This window comes from Helianthus annuus, chromosome 15 (genome assembly GCF_002127325.2).
Source record: "Helianthus annuus cultivar XRQ/B chromosome 15, HanXRQr2.0-SUNRISE, whole genome shotgun sequence".
Lineage (NCBI taxonomy): Eukaryota > Viridiplantae > Streptophyta > Magnoliopsida > Asterales > Asteraceae > Helianthus > Helianthus annuus.
The window spans coordinates 134,919,084-134,935,181 of record NC_035447.2 but is presented as its reverse complement, the minus strand read 5'-3'; the positions used below and the strand labels follow the sequence as shown (position 1 = coordinate 134,935,181).

General features: G+C 33.6%; 1 protein-coding gene across 2 annotated transcripts; it reads left to right on the top strand.

The window, feature by feature from the left end:
- The first annotated feature begins 9,235 nt into the window (after window positions 1–9,235).
- LOC110912538 (AP2-like ethylene-responsive transcription factor TOE3) lies at window positions 9,236–13,722 on the top strand. Of its 2 annotated transcripts, none has more exons than XM_022157292.2 (10): window positions 9,236–9,980; window positions 10,274–10,299; window positions 10,426–10,456; window positions 10,598–10,685; window positions 10,997–11,142; window positions 12,177–12,221; window positions 12,312–12,403; window positions 12,517–12,638; window positions 13,111–13,254; window positions 13,341–13,722. In XM_022157292.2, exons 1-10 carry the CDS (start codon window positions 9,502–9,504, stop codon window positions 13,521–13,523), a joined length of 1,356 nt encoding a protein of 451 aa, XP_022012984.1. In that variant the 5' UTR covers window positions 9,236–9,501; the 3' UTR covers window positions 13,524–13,722. The 2 variants fall into 2 exon arrangements, with proteins under 2 accessions (XP_022012984.1, XP_022012983.1); XM_022157291.2 differs by having other exon boundaries at window positions 9,238–9,980; window positions 13,060–13,254.
- Window positions 13,723–16,098: the final 2,376 nt, after the last annotated feature.

The window sequence follows — 16,098 nt, the reverse complement described above, 5'->3', positions numbered from 1 at the left end:
AATCTTTATTGCAATTGTTAATTAGTAGTTGTTATTTAATTAAACCAATTCACTTAGTTTAAATTCACATTTTCCAACAAAACAAAAAAATACTAGAATATCATAGCAAGCTTTATAAATTGGGACACCTTTTTATAATTCGATCAAATCCATACACAAACCACATACTCTTTGTGGTTCGACTCCTTGCTACCATTAACTATTTGTTAAGGGTAATTTGGGCATATAAATATTATCTTTGACCGGAGCGCGACATTCCGATCAAATTTTGGCGCCGTTGCCAGGGAAAATTTAAACACTACACATTCAGTAGTAAAAGTTTTCGATTTTGACCCGTTCATTTAAACACTACACATTGAGGACAATGTTTACCTCAAGTGTGGGGATAGGGGAAAATTTCAAAAAAATTTCAAAAATTTCTTGTTTAAAAGCGATCTTAAAAGCACAAGTAACCAGGTCAACGAGGGATGACACAACCTATTTGGTCTTTTGTCATGGTCAAGTTCAAATTAATAGCATAACGGGTATTTAACGGGTGGTTATTTGGGAGTAATTCGCCTAAGGAACTAGCATTTGATGCATATCACATATCATACCCTTATACGTGATGTTTTGAGCCACTTTTATATCATAGATTTACGTTTACATGTTTCTTTGTTTGAGTGGACCATTAGTCGCGTATTGTAGAACTTGCAACTTTTGATACGTTTGAGACCATAGACCGAATACAAGCACGAGAATGATTAAGGCATTAGGTAAACCTTTTCCTTTTACACCATTTTTATATCCTTACCCAAAAGTTATCCCTTAGTAGCCAACTTTGAGCCTAGTCCCTTCGTTTGACCACCCTTTAGCCAATAATCCTAAAACTTTTTTCTTTTAAACCCGTGTGATGGAAGTTCGATTATAGGAGTCGTATTTGTATAGTTGTTTTTGATTGTTTGTGTAAAAAAAAACCAGAAAATGTTATGAAAAAGAAGTGAAAACCATTGAGAAAAGAACAAAAATATATGCTTCTAGTTGTTGAATAAATGTAACACCCCGAAAACGGGTTTGGTAATCAAACTCCGTTAATACTAAAAGACGGGTAAAGTACCGCTAGGGGTAAAATAACCCGGTAAATATTTGAATTTAAATAAGAAATCCTAATATTAAATACAAGCGAATCAAAGTTTTAAGGAATTGAGTTTATAAAAGCCCCGAGTTAACGGGACTTAAAATAAGCCTAGTCATAAGTTCCCCGAACCCACTAAATTAACTAGGAATATTTAACTTAGTTAATTAGTGGGGATAATGTTGAGAACAATTAGGTAGGGATCTAGTTAAAAACAAACAAAATAATAGATGGGGAGACCAAAGTTGTCAAGTTTGGAACTTAATATAATTAAAACAATGAAATTAAAAAACCTAAACACACACTAGTGTGTGTGTCTGGTTCGAAATAAACACAGGGGCGTTTCTCCTCAAACCCTAAATTCAGCAAGATGATCAAAATTGAAGGCCAAATCGGGCTCGAATCAAAGGCACGAATACATAGAAACGATCACCAATTCAAGGAGATCATAAGGTATGTGAAAATTGATAAAAACTCTCTACTTGAAATTCTCATGAATTTAGGGAATTCAAATCTGTGGATGCATGAATGATATGTAGATGAAATAGGAACATTGTAGTGTTTAGGAGTAAACTCTAGACAAGTATATGTTGAAATCATGCTTAGCTCAAGTAAATTCAGATTTTTGTTGATGCTAAATTCATGTATGAGATGTTTTTAGGGTTTTGATTGCTAAAAGTAGTGTTATGATGTCAAGAACATGCTTAAATTGAAAGCTGAATTCAAACAGCTCCTGATCAGAATTTATAGCCGACTTGTATTGGCTGTAACCTGAACAAAACGTGACAAAAACGTGTGTTTCTTGAGTCTAAAATGTAATTCCAGGAAATATCTTTAAAACCCCACTGAAATCGCATTTTTTCGTCGAAAATTGAGCGTTTTATGAATTTTTCCGTATCGAAGGTTCAAGCTGCGTTTTCTGACAAAATTTGCAGCCCATTACGAATGTCATAACTCAATTTAGGAATTGAGTTATGATGTCAAATTCTTACTGTAGAAAGTTTTAAGTGATTACAAAAATCTCCAATTGGAATTTCATCAATCGGATAAACAAGGAATTTCAAATGAATTTTTCAGTAAGATGCAGTCAGAAGTGACGAATCTGATTGCAGCTTAGTAAATCAATTTTTACGAATTTTTGGTAAAGAGTTAGATCTTGAAATTTTAACACAAGATCTAACCCTCCGAGAGGTACGCCACATAAAAAATCATAATTTTTGAAGACTTGTGAACAGGTTAAACAAGTCACCAAAAACAGCTCATTTTTCAGTGATATGAAATGCCTGAATGAAATCGCGGTCTACTTGGTTGTGTGTAAAATTTATTTCATTAAGAGATCGGATGAAATATGCCTAAGTGAGTTCAATGAACCAAATGTGCATTTGAATATGTTGATAAGTCAATTGACTTTTAAAAAGTCAAACCGACCAATGATTAGATCGAATGATAATTTTGATATGGTCGAATGATAAATTCGACATAAAACCCGTAGGATGGAATAGTCGTAAACGATTATAATTAATCTAACCATCTTACGAATTGTGATGATGATAGTTTGACTCTAGACAAACTAGATGAAGACTTGGGAAAGAAGAGGGTCAAACGGACCGAGTACGCGGAAAAAGCACATAACCGGATGCAAGGTAAGTGAAACTTACACCTTTTAGTAAAATAAATGTTCATTCTATAAGTTTCGAATACAATAAGGATAATATTCAAGATATGGTTCCCGACGCGAAATAATACGGGTCGGAACTAATATAAATGATAAAAACCATGTTTAATGGTAAAAGAGATAGAACGGTAAATTAGCCATGAAAAGCTAATTATAAAAATGGGTTTTTGAACGGTTACTATAAGTAAGCCTAATGAATAAAAAGAGTAAAACGGGTCAAATGGTAATGTGGATACCATTTGACAAATATCGACTATTAAGCACTTGTCGAGTTTTATGCTTACAGGATAAAGCGGCTTATGAATTAGGGTTGCTATGAATTAGCAAATTTTCGAGACAAGGTATTAAAACGGGTCAATGTATTGATCCGAGCCAGGTACGTATAATTATGTTGTAGTTAAAAGTGCTAATTTGGTCAATAATTGGTGAGAGTCTTTCGTCGTAAAATAAAAGACTAGAATTGACCAAAAAGCCCTTAACGGGCGAACCGGGTAAACGACCGTTAGAGTTTGTTTAGAAACTTGTTTATTGATTTTGAAACCATTAGATACATATAAAAAGTATAGGCAAAAACGTTTGCGGGTCAAAATAGACTAAGAAGTAAATTGTGGTTAAATGCATAGATAGATACAAATGAATCGGTGAATGTAAATGCCTACGTAAACTCTAGGATGGGAGTGAAAACGTTAAGGTTTGACAAACCCGGGATGGGTAAAATGATAGGAATTAACTATTTTCTTTTTAGAGCATGTAGTGAAATAATAATGCCAAACGGGTCGAATAATCACCTAAAGGATTTATGAGCCAACATTGGATAAATCAGATTTTTATGCAAACCAAGGTGATAAACGGGTCCGTAATTTAATTACGGACGCGTAGGAAAAAGAATCGCGTAAAACAGACTTGTAGATAAAAAGTTAAGACAATCTCAAGTTTGATTTTTGTTGAAAATTATAGCTGGGCAGAAAATGCAGGTTTCAGTAATGAACCAGCTGGAAATTGGGTTCCCCCGCGACACGCGACGAAGGACTCAGCTTGGGGCGCAACACGCGACGATTGCCGCGACGCGCGACACATTGAGATAGGTCTCCCGCGACACGCGGGAGATATCAAAGTTGGAAATAAATATTTTGCTTGATTATTCGTTGCTTAGAACTTGTTTAGACTTATATTTAAGTTATCAAAATTAACTTTTATGTTGATTTTGATCATAGGTGTGTTGGTTTTGATCATAGGTGGGTATCAAGAGTACCCGAATGAAAATCAAGCTCATTGAAGAACCGAACACGATCAAGATACAAGCTTCCGCACATGGTTTCGTCGTCATTTATAAACGACGAATTCGTACCTATTGTATTGTATTGTTTCAAATCCGCAAATGTTTTAATTTTACCGTATTTTTCAATGTATATGTAATTATAATTACATGTTTACTTACGTAAATAATATGAAAACCCTAAAATAATAGCAAGGGTGTTACAATAAAAGGCGAAAATCATTGCCTTATAGTTGATGTTTATAGTTTACTTGAGTTTAGAATAGTTGCGTTGTAATAAAATCGAATTTTCATCACCTTAGCCACTTTAAATTATCCCATTTCCTACCCTTAGCCTAGCCCCATTACAACCTTTACAAAGACCTTATGACTTGTGCTTAGTATTCATGATCGGTGGTGGAGAATGATTGAGTTGCAAGCCTATGCGGGTACGTGTTCTAATCGGTGTTGAGCGATAAATTGTTGAAGTGCCAATACGTTATACACATTAGCCAATATTTAAGCCAAGTGGAGAGAACATTGTGAGGGATATGTATGGCTGGTCAGTTTTACGGGCGGGTTAATCTTGGATAACCATTATTATATGTGATTATTCACTTGACCGGTAAATATGTGAAAATTGTAAAAGGTTTGAACTTTTGTATGACAATAGACCTTAACCTTTGTCTCGGGAATGGGAAGTGTATTCGTTGTCCGACCCACGTGAAAGTGAAAAACAGATTTGCTTGAGGGCAAGCAAAAGACAAGTGTGGGGATGTGATACGTGGTTAAAAACTGGTGTTCGTAATTGTGTAACTTTATGTTTTTACATGAGTTTTAATCTTGAATAGTCTACTTTTAATTAGATTTGTGTTTTTGCAGGTTTAATGAAGTTTAAGGAGCTTTTCGGGAGCTTTACGAGTCACCGGGTCGAAAACCTGAGCACCGAGACGCGTTACGGATCAACCGGGAGTGCAAGAAGCAAAAATTGGAGAAGTAGAGTTGGACAAGCCGTCGGCGACGGGTATAGGCCCTCTCCGACGGGCTCAGGAAAACCCCGTAGGCCAAAAGTGCTCGTATCCAGCTACTTAACCCGTCGGCCACATCTCAGCTTTTGGGAACCCGTCGGCGACGGGTGGTAATTTCTTCAAACGCGAATTTCCGATTTTTGGGTGCTAGAAACGTTTCTTATTGGTTTTTGGCCATTGAAGTTGGGGGTTACACTTTAATTAGAGTTTGAACTTTGATCTTGGAGTCACTTATCACCTACCACTCATCTCTATTCCATCTACACAATACTCACGACCCGAATCATCATTCGAATCAAGAACAATCATCATCAATCATACACCATCCCCAATTCATCCTAAACCCTAATTCTCCATACCATCAATCCTTCCATCATCATCCTTTACCAAACCTTCATCATCCATCAATCATCCATTGTTCAATCTTTGAGATGATTCCTTCAAGTTCCAAGCATCCGGTGTTCAAGCTTCTTCAACCATGAGCGGCTAATCACCTTGGTTTCACCCCGGTGTAGGTAGTTGTTAAATTTAGGGTTTCGAATTGTTTCTTGGTTCAATTTTGTGACAAATTGTGTTTGATTTTTGAAATCTTTGACAATAGTTTGCATTTGTTTCGTATTCATAAATTGTCGAACGATGTTAAAAGTTATGACTTTACAAAATGGTTTTGTGTAGTATGCATTGTCTTGGTTCGGTTTTACTTGTGTTGATTACAAAGTGCATTCTTGTCCGTTTTTCGAAGCGTTGATAGTTATTGGCACCTAAGTCACGGTACACTAAATCCGCTAATCATATACAATTGAGTTGAATCTAAAAACTTGTAGAAACCTTAGGTTGGCAATTACCGAAACCGGGTGTGAACCCTTTTTTCTTATTATTGTTTAGTAATCAATCTTTATTACAATTGTTAATTAGTAGTTGTTATTTAATTAAACCAATTCACTTAGTTTAAATTCACATTTCCAACAAAACAAAAAAATACAAGAATATCATAGCAAGCTTCATAAATTGTGACATCTTTTTATAATTCGATCAAATCCATACACAAACCACATACTCTTCGTGGTTCGACCCCTTGCTACCACTAACTATTTGTTAAGGGTAATTTGGGCATATAAATATTATCTTTGACCGGAGCGCGACATTCCGATCACGCCCTCCCTCTGCCTCACCTCACTTCCAGCGACCTGCAACACCCCCACCCCCACCCCGACGGCGACTGCAAAATTAGGGCGAATAATAGCTTAATTCCGGCCACGAACAAGTACATGTTTTGTTTTTTGTTATTTTAATGTTTATGTGATTTATGTGTTTTGAGGTAATTTGGGGTTGTTCTAATCTTTATAAGATGAGTTTGTTGTCTCTTAATCTCTTATTGATTATATATTGTATTATAGGGTTTGAAAAGTTGAAATTTAAAACTTGAAAATTAAGGAATATTGATGGTTGAACACTCAAAGATTTTAGTTTGATGTTTTTTTGTTTTACATGACCCGACCCGAACCGAATTTTTTATTTATATGTCTAGGCAGGCTAAAATTTTTAAAAATATTCCGCACCTCTATAGAAAAAATCCTAGGTCCGTCACTGCTCCTCACATCACATAATCTTATTTTTCTTGTCAAGAGTTCATATTCACTTCTTGACCCAGTCACGCACACACATAAATACACATACTTAAAAATCCGCTTTTATTGCACCAACTTTCAAAAATTAAATTTTTTGTATATTTGATTACCAACATCAATATATTTCTCAAGATGCCCATGACATTATAGCCTAGTGGTATCTTTGGGGGTGGGATAAGGCTTATGACCATTAGGTTATGGGTTCGATTCCCATAAAGGGGGTTTTTCCCAGATTTATTGGGTTTTCTCCTGAATTGGTGTATAGGATTATTGCCTAGTGGAGGTGGATATGATCGGGTGGTTCTGCTGGTGGCACGATGATACTCCAGTGGTCCATCAGTGATCCAAATTTGCCGTTCAAAAAAAAAATATATATATATTTCTCAAGATAACTTGGTTTAAATGTAATAAAGTATATCAAATACAATATAAATTATTTTTGAATGTAATAAAAATGAAGAAAAAAAAACCTACATATCTTAAAAATCCGATATTTAAACCCATATTCTCATTTCTTCATTTCTCAAATCTATATTGAACTATGTATTCGACGACTCATTAAAGTTTGTTGACATGTTGCTTTATTTATTTATTGAATTGCCATTCAAAAAAAATTATTTATTGACTTGAATAAGGCTTATATTATTCACATTCTTTTAAATGCACACTTAATACATACTTGACTTTTCGATCTAGATATATGAATAATTTTCAATGTGAATTAAAAGTTTTTAAGGAACGGTGTCTAAAAGTTCATAATTTCATATGAAGATTAGTTTTGTAAGAAATATCTCTCTCACACACACAAACACACATCCATAACACACAATCAGATTGTATCTATGTGTGTACAATTGAGAAAATTAAAGGGATTTTTATATATTTCTCCTTCCTAAGCTCTCTTATTACCTATTTCCTCAAATCATAAAAATAATTACATATTTCCCCTCCCTAACCCATATATATTACATATTTTCCCTTTTCATTAAAATGACTCTTATTTATGACTATTTTACCCTTAATGATCTATTAAATGAATACTTACATATTTCTCCATTCTAATATGTAAAATCAATTACACATTTACCCAATTCATATAGTATCACCCAAATTCTTCCACTTAGTTCTCTGATGTATCCACCAGAAGGTTGTCTCCATTATTTCTTCCACCATCTTGTAGCCATTGCTATGAACCCCTCTAAACAGTTTGTCGTTTCGCACCTTCCATATCTTCCAGCATGTTAGGAAGAGTATGGCATCAATTATGTTTGTTTTGGCCCTTGTGAGATTCAGGTTTGTCACATAATCGAGAAGCCCGCTGATGGTTAAGAAACTAGTTCGGGATTGGAATTTGTAGCCATGTTAGACTTTGTTATGTGACAATATACAGAAGGTAATGTTTATACATATACAAGGTCTCTATCATTCCCCCACAACCTGATTTTGATAGTGTGATTGAATTCTATTACAAAATTTATAACTTTCTTAATAATTATTATCGGCCAACACCATTTGTCTCACATCTCGTTCAGCAATCAACAACTTATTATCCTTCTTCATGTTCCAGTCTCCAAGCGCACGGGTCACACTAAGTTGACCATTTAGGTACCCGTCTTCATCAAAGTAACCACCTAACCCTTGACATATTTCCTTTTCTTGTAAACAAGTCGACCCTCTGTGGTCTTGAGTCATCTGTGTTGCAGACCCATTGGTGTAAACATGTCAACATAAGGTTGTTTTCGTTATTGAAACATGTCGTTTCATGTGAACATAAGGCTGTTTTCGTTATTGAAACAACTATAAACAACAAAGAGTACGATTCGATAAGCATGGCAACTACATCAAAGCTGAAACATGGCAATAGTTATCGAAGCTGAAACAATTGTAAACATGTATATTTGGTTCACATGTATGGCAGTTCACCATTCACCATAAAAAACGTCAACAAACATTCGATAAACCCTAGTTCGTTATTCACATGAACAAATAACTAAACAAACAAAAAGATTAGATGGCAGCAATATTGAACAAGCAAGATTCGATGGCATGTATGTTGTACTTCGATAAGATTCATCATACCTGGTAAGATTGAACAAGCAAGATTCGATGGCAAGGCTTTGGCGTCGTCAATACCAGAGGAAGAAGAAAGGTCGATGGTGTTGTGTAGGGTTTGAGTATACGCTGATGGGGTTTTAAGAGAGTAGTTGGGTAATTTCTCAAAAAAAGGGGATATATGTAATTGTTTTTATGATTTGGGGAAATACGTAATAAAAGAGTTTAGGAGGGGGAAATATGTAAAAATCCCAAAATTAAAAGGTAGATAGATATACCAATGGGATGGTGGTCTATTGACAAAGGTAAAACCTTTAAACACATCGAGAAAGAGAGGTATTGGGTTCAAGTCCCAAGACGACGGGAGTAAGAAATTTTCCGTTAAAAAAAAGATAGCTAGATATCAAATAAATTAGCCCAACAAACACACACATTAGCTAGCTATAAATATACATAGAGAGAGAAGTTGTATTTGGTTGAGAATTTTAGACAAGATCTAGTGAATTAGCCCAACCCCACCCCAACCTCAAACCCACAATCTACACTTTCACATATAGATACACACATATATGTATCAATCTCTAGCCACCTTAATTCTTCCCATGTTTCTTTATAAATCCTAGGTTTCTTACTTTCTTTTACTTCCCACCACTTCTTTTTAATTACCTACTCCTATAAACAAAAAAATCATATAAAATTATACAAATATATCTACTAATTTCCGATCAACTTCTTTTTGACCGGAAAAAATGTGGGATCTAAACGGGTCACCCGATCCAATAACCCACCCACAAGAATCCGACGACTGCTCTTCCCACATAGACCAAATCAAAACTAAAGGTAAAGGACTCCGATCCGGATCCGGATCCAATTCCAGCTCCGACTCCGACGATGATTATTCAAGAAAACGGAGCAGCAGATTATTCGGGTTCTCGATGACTGATCAGCCGGTGACCCATCAGTTTTTTCCGGTGGATGATCCTGATCAACCGGGTCCCACCACCTCACTTGCGGTTAATACGACGCCGTTCACGGCTTCTTTCCCTCCGGCTCACTGGGCCGCTGGTGTTCAGCAGTCGCCGGCCGGTGGCTTTATCGGGAAAGGTGCACTGCCGGAGGTGGTTCCCCAGCCGTTAAAAAAAAGCCGGCGTGGACCCCGGTCTAGAAGCTCACAGTATCGTGGAGTTACTTTTTACCGACGAACTGGCCGTTGGGAATCACATATATGGTTCATGTTTCATTTCTTTCATTTGGTTTCTAATTTTGATTCAAATATGTATTTTTTTTTGTTTAAAAAATAACTAAAATTTGTAATTGTTTAAAAAATAACTAAAATTTGTAAACAAAATTTGATTTATTGTATATCGACTTTTGTTTGCTAATTAAACCTTTGTTTTTTCATAATTTCGCTTTAAATGAACTTTTTATTATCAAAATTAAACTAGTTTTTGTAAAATAAAGTTTGATTTATTGGATGATTATTTTTTTTATGCTAATTAAACCTCGTGTTTCATGATTTAGGGATTGTGGGAAACAGGTGTATCTCGGTACGTCTTATTATTATTTTTTAAATTTCAACTTTTTTAGCATAAAAAAGAATTAATTTTCCAAATTTTATGGACAATTTATTTATATTAATCAACATCTTGAAATTTATTTTTATTGTAACGCAGGTGGGTTTGACACTGCACATGCAGCTGCACGGTGAGCACAATCAAAGTTCAAAACCCTTAAGTTTCCTTTTTAGTAAATTTTATTATTTAAAGATAATTATATTTATTTATATCGGGTTAGGGTTTATGTAACCAGAGAATAATAATAATATATATATATATAATCTTGCAGTGCATACGATAGGGCAGCAATCAAGTTCCGGGGATTGGAGGCTGACATAAATTTCGGCTTACAAGATTATGAAGATGATCTGAAACAGGTCTGTGTGTTTTTCACTTTTAGTGTGTGTTTTGTTTTACATTTCACCTTATCTTGAACAGTGATAATATGTTGCCTTATCTTGAAACATGTTTTGTTCTTGTTGTTTATTGTTTTAAAAGAAAAACAAACTACACATGGCCACAAGTCTTGCTATAGATCAAGTAAAAAAAAACCAAACAATAAAGTGTTTTAGATTTTGTTTTTGGAAGAAAGAACACACCATGTGATGAAAAGCTGCAAAACATGTATTGATTTTAATTTTTTTTTGTTCTGACTTTTGTTGTTTTGAAAACAACATAAATTCAACAGATGAACAATCTGACCAAGGAGGAATTTGTGCATGTACTAAGGAGACAAAGTACTGGGTTTCCAAGAGGGAGTTCAAAATATAGAGGAGTTACTTTGCACAAATGTGGTAGATGGGAGGCAAGGATGGGCCAATTTTTAGGCAAAAAGTACCTTCTCCTTCTTCATCATCTTTTTCTTCTATCTCTACAAGTCCTTTGCTACTTTTTCATCATTTAAAAACCAAATCACAATACTTTCTTCGATCTTGAAACCCATAATCAAAGTTTTCCAAGTTTTTTTTTTAATGAAAGATTTTTGTATATCTTGTACACAAACAGTTGTTCAAGAAAATTGACAAAAGATATTATATTTTGCAAGAAAAAAAGTTTAGAAAAACCTTAATGGTAAGCACCCGATTCCCCTGGAGCAGCAGAGGTATCGGGTTCGAATCTTGTTTTTACTAGTTTTCTATCATTACCTTTTTAAAAGCAACCTATCCAAGATACATTGCGATTACATGATTCTATTGGTTAGCAGAGTATTATTTATGGTCCCGTAACCTTTTTAATTATAGGTTTTCGTGATAAAATAGAGTTTTAGAAAATGAGGTAAACGTATAAAAAAAGTAATGCTTGCAAAATATATAGATAAATAAATGCTACACAAAATATTATCTATTTCCAGTATTTCTTAAGTGATTTAAAATTATTACTTTTGATTAAATTATGTCTGTGTTTTTTTATATATGTAGTATATGTTTTTACACAAAGAAAATAACGTTTTAAATAGCTAAACCAAATCCAAAATTATCTGGTTTTACAAGACAGATGATAACAGCAAAATTTATTTAAAAACTAACCCTTTATATGTAGTATATGTTTTTACACAAAAATAATAATAATAATAATAATAATAATAATAATAATAATAATAATAATAATAATAATGATTTAAATAGCTAAAAAATCCAAAATTATCTTGTTTTACAAGACAAATGATAACAACAAATTTATTTAAAAACTAACCCTATAAAGAATATGTACTTGTTTTTCCATTTATATATAAAGCTGGCTACCAATGAGCTATGGCTACACCTATCTATCTACTTGTATTCATTTCATCAAGTTATGTCACTTCAACACACACTGTTCAAAACACACTTAGATATTTTTCTATTTTTGGCTCTTCATTACACTTACAGGTATGTGTACCTGGGTCTCTTTGATACTGAAGTTGAAGCTGCCAGGTAAATTAATATGACTATTATATTTCTCAAAGGACTGATATGTCATATGTTCATTTTAAAAGGGCCTTAATGAAAATATATTCTATTTAGGGCGTATGATAAGGCTGCCATCAAGTACAATGGAAAGGATGCTGTCACAAATTTTGATCCAACTGTTTATGAAAATGAGTCCAATGTCACTGGTATTTACTTTTTTTTTTAATATTTGTTTTTCTTTTTTTTTTTTTTGCAAGGTTATATATTTGTTTTGATATATTTAGTTTGTCGATTATAAAAGTTTATTGCTTTAATGCAGAGTGTTCTAATGATAATGATCATAGTAAGGACACTTCTTCGGATCACAATCTTGATTTGAGCTTAGGTCAGAATTTGGCCCCGAGTAGTCAACATAATCAAGATCTTGGTTTTAGACCTATGGTATGTTTCAAATTGTGTTATCTAAAAGTTTTTATAAATAAGATTGTTAAATTTACTCGTGCATCAAAGCTTGCTTGAAATCAGCTCGGATATAAATAAGTGGGCTGATGGGACTTTAAATTTTGAGCCAAGTTGAGTTCACTTGTTTCACTCAACTGACTCAAGTCAACTACATAGTTTAAGAAACTTAACTTTTATAGAAAAAAATATTTATCCACCTTTTTTTGTTATGTATCTTATGTGAAAAATTGTTAAAGTTTATTTTTATGTTTTTAAAAGTTAGGGGTATTTTAGTATTTTCAAGAAAAACTAACATAATATTCTAATGGTGTTAAAATATTGGACTCAAAACGGTTAAATCGACTAAAACACGGTGACTCAAAAAGTAATTTACTCTATATTTTATGTAACTAAACTAAAGGCATTTGGCACGAGTCGGAGGGAAAGGTATAATGAGACAGAGACATTGCAGCTTCTAAGTCAGACGCATCTTCAATCCGTTGGATCATCTGAAATAAACTATGAACCGCGTGGATACGATCATCAAACAAGAACTGTTGACCCGCGTATGTTTCATATGCCACGAACACCATTTCTCAGTTCTTCCAATCACCAAGTGAGTGATGAGTCATTATTCGCTCCCGTAAACTCTTTCAATTTTCCAACATTGGTTTAATCGGTTTTCTTATCAAATGTTTGTAGACTCAGCGATCGAGCAGCACAATGATTGCAGGCGGACACGAGTGGAACAACAATGTACATATGTATGCAAACAGTGCTGCAGCATCATCAGGATTCCCACAACATAGATTTAACATGAGACAACCAGCAGCCCCACCACATGCTCAAACAACATGGTTGAACAACAGTGGCTACAGTTTCTGATATTAGAGATCAATGTTTTGTGTTAATTAACTTCTGTTTTCTAGGGTTCTAGATCTTAGAGAATGTAACCAAAGGACGAATGATTTTGTTTCAATTTTGGATTTGGGTGCTCAATATCCAAAAGAAAAATCAGATAAATTCGATTGTGTATTGTTTTTTAAGTTGTAAATTGTTATATTCTGTTTTTATTGTTTTTTAAGTTGTAAATTGTTATATTCTGTTTTTATTAAGATGGGAAAATTATGGAAGATGGTTTGGTTATGGTACAAACCATATTTATCCTACAAACCGTAAGAAAATCCTAGCACTTAAAAAAAAATTAAATTAGCACGTACTGAAACAATACATACATAAAAGCAGCATTTTTGAATCATATCAGCACATGAAAATTAATCAAGATAATTTATTTTTGCACATATGTGAATGATATCAACACTATTTTTTATAAAGAATTGTATCAGCACATTGAAAACAAAACGAAGATCCAAATAAAGAATTAATTGCTTGTTAGCATAATATAATGAATTCAGTATAATTGATATTATTTAGGTTATTATTTTATCATTTCTCTATAATTGGTTGAATGTCACATAGCACTTTTTAAATGGTTCTTACAGTTTGTATACGAAATGTGGTTTGTATTTGATCCTACAAAATGGGCAACTGTATTTACGTGTGAACATGTCATATGTCAGGTTGGTTCGATACAAAAACTTCTAATATGATATTAATTTTTTTTAATGGCAAAGCTTACATTAATCCTACTTCTAAACTGCACGAATAATTCAATCAATACTAAATTACATTCTATGCAACGATTGAACCTTGGTTTTTTCTACAAGAGGCAAGAGCCTCTACCACCCAACTAGGGCTGTAAACGAACTAAACGTTCAGCAAACAGTTCGCGAATCGTTCGGCGGGAAGTTTGTTTAATTAGTGAACGAACATGAATAAGAAATTCTGTTCGGTTAGTTAAATGAACAAGCACGAACAAATGTCTTATTCGTTTAATTACGTTTGTAAACTTCAGTAATGTGTTATTCACATCGAAAAATACATAAAGGACAAAACTTGCAACATTTTCAAACATTAGGTATAAAAGTCATCAATTTTAAAGGTAAATGACAACACCTAAAATTTGAGACAAACATAAAGGATAAAACTTGTAATTTACTCTAAAAATTCAGGTTTGGTGCGTGTATGAACGAGATTGAGAGAGAGAGAGAGAGAGAGAGAGAGAGAGATGAAGTTCCACTTCAAAATCCCTAATACACAAATTCAATGGATTGAAAGTGAAATACAAGTGATTTCCCTTGCATGTTTGATGATTTTTAGCTTTCTAACATCATTTAAACCTAATGTATGTGATGAATTTGTGTATGATGAGTTCTTATGTTAAGTTGGATTTGATGAGACTGACGATGTATGGATGTTCGTAATCATCATACTTTCTTGTTTGTCTAAAATACTTGAGCAATTTAAAGATTTGATCTAAGTGTTCATACATGTCATGAAGTGGGTTTCGATGATATGGTGAAATTGATGTTGTAATAGTGATATAATAATCATGTTGACTAGTTTGTGTGAGAAACTTAAATAATTTAGTTGTTGGGATGAATGTCCAATTATATATGATGAAATGAGTTTTTACATAAGAGATGAAAACCCCAAGTTCTAGTATGATAAGTTGATGAATTAGTATATGATAATTGAAAGTTGTGTTGACTTGATGTTAATAAGTGTATAAACTTGTTGAATTGAAAGAAATATGGTGAATTTCGTAGAGAATTTAGCTAATATGATGGCCTAAGAATGATTCCCACCAAGTATTTGATAAAATGCTTAAATGAGTTTCATTGAACTTGTTGGTGCATTTATATATGTCAAATGATAGTATAATGGAATTGAATGAGAAATATGGTATGAAAGTCAATAAGGTGTGATGGTTATGATGCAGGATGACTAATTTAACAATCTCGTGGATGTTATATGATAGTTTGACTCTTGAAAAGCTAGGTGGGAACTTGGAAAGGAATGTGTCAAGCGGGTAAAAGACGCGAGAAAGCATGATTAGACGCAAGGTAAGTAAAGCTTACACCTCTTAAATAGAAACACTACTTATGTAATTGGTTAAAAACAAGATGAACAAAGAATCGGATGATTTTGTTAAGAATAAGACCCCGTGGTGTAAACCATAAGATGGGTCAAAATGGATAAGGTTATGACAAGACTATATTTTTAGTAATAAATGATAATGCTATAAGATGAGACCTTATGGTATAAACCATAATGGGTCAAACACGTAAAAAAGGCGAGTAACCACATGTTGGTTATTAAATAACGAAATTTTGAAATATCACCCTATGGTGTAAACCATAACAGGTCAAACGAGTAAAAAGGCGAGTAACTACATGTTGGTTATTAAATGATGAATTTTTGAAATAGGACATTATGGTGTAAACCATAACAGGTAAAAAAGGTGAGTAACCACACGGGTGGTTTTTAGAAAACCATGCATAACACATTTTAATAGAAAGTATAGATCGGTATATAGATATTATACCAAAACGTGTTA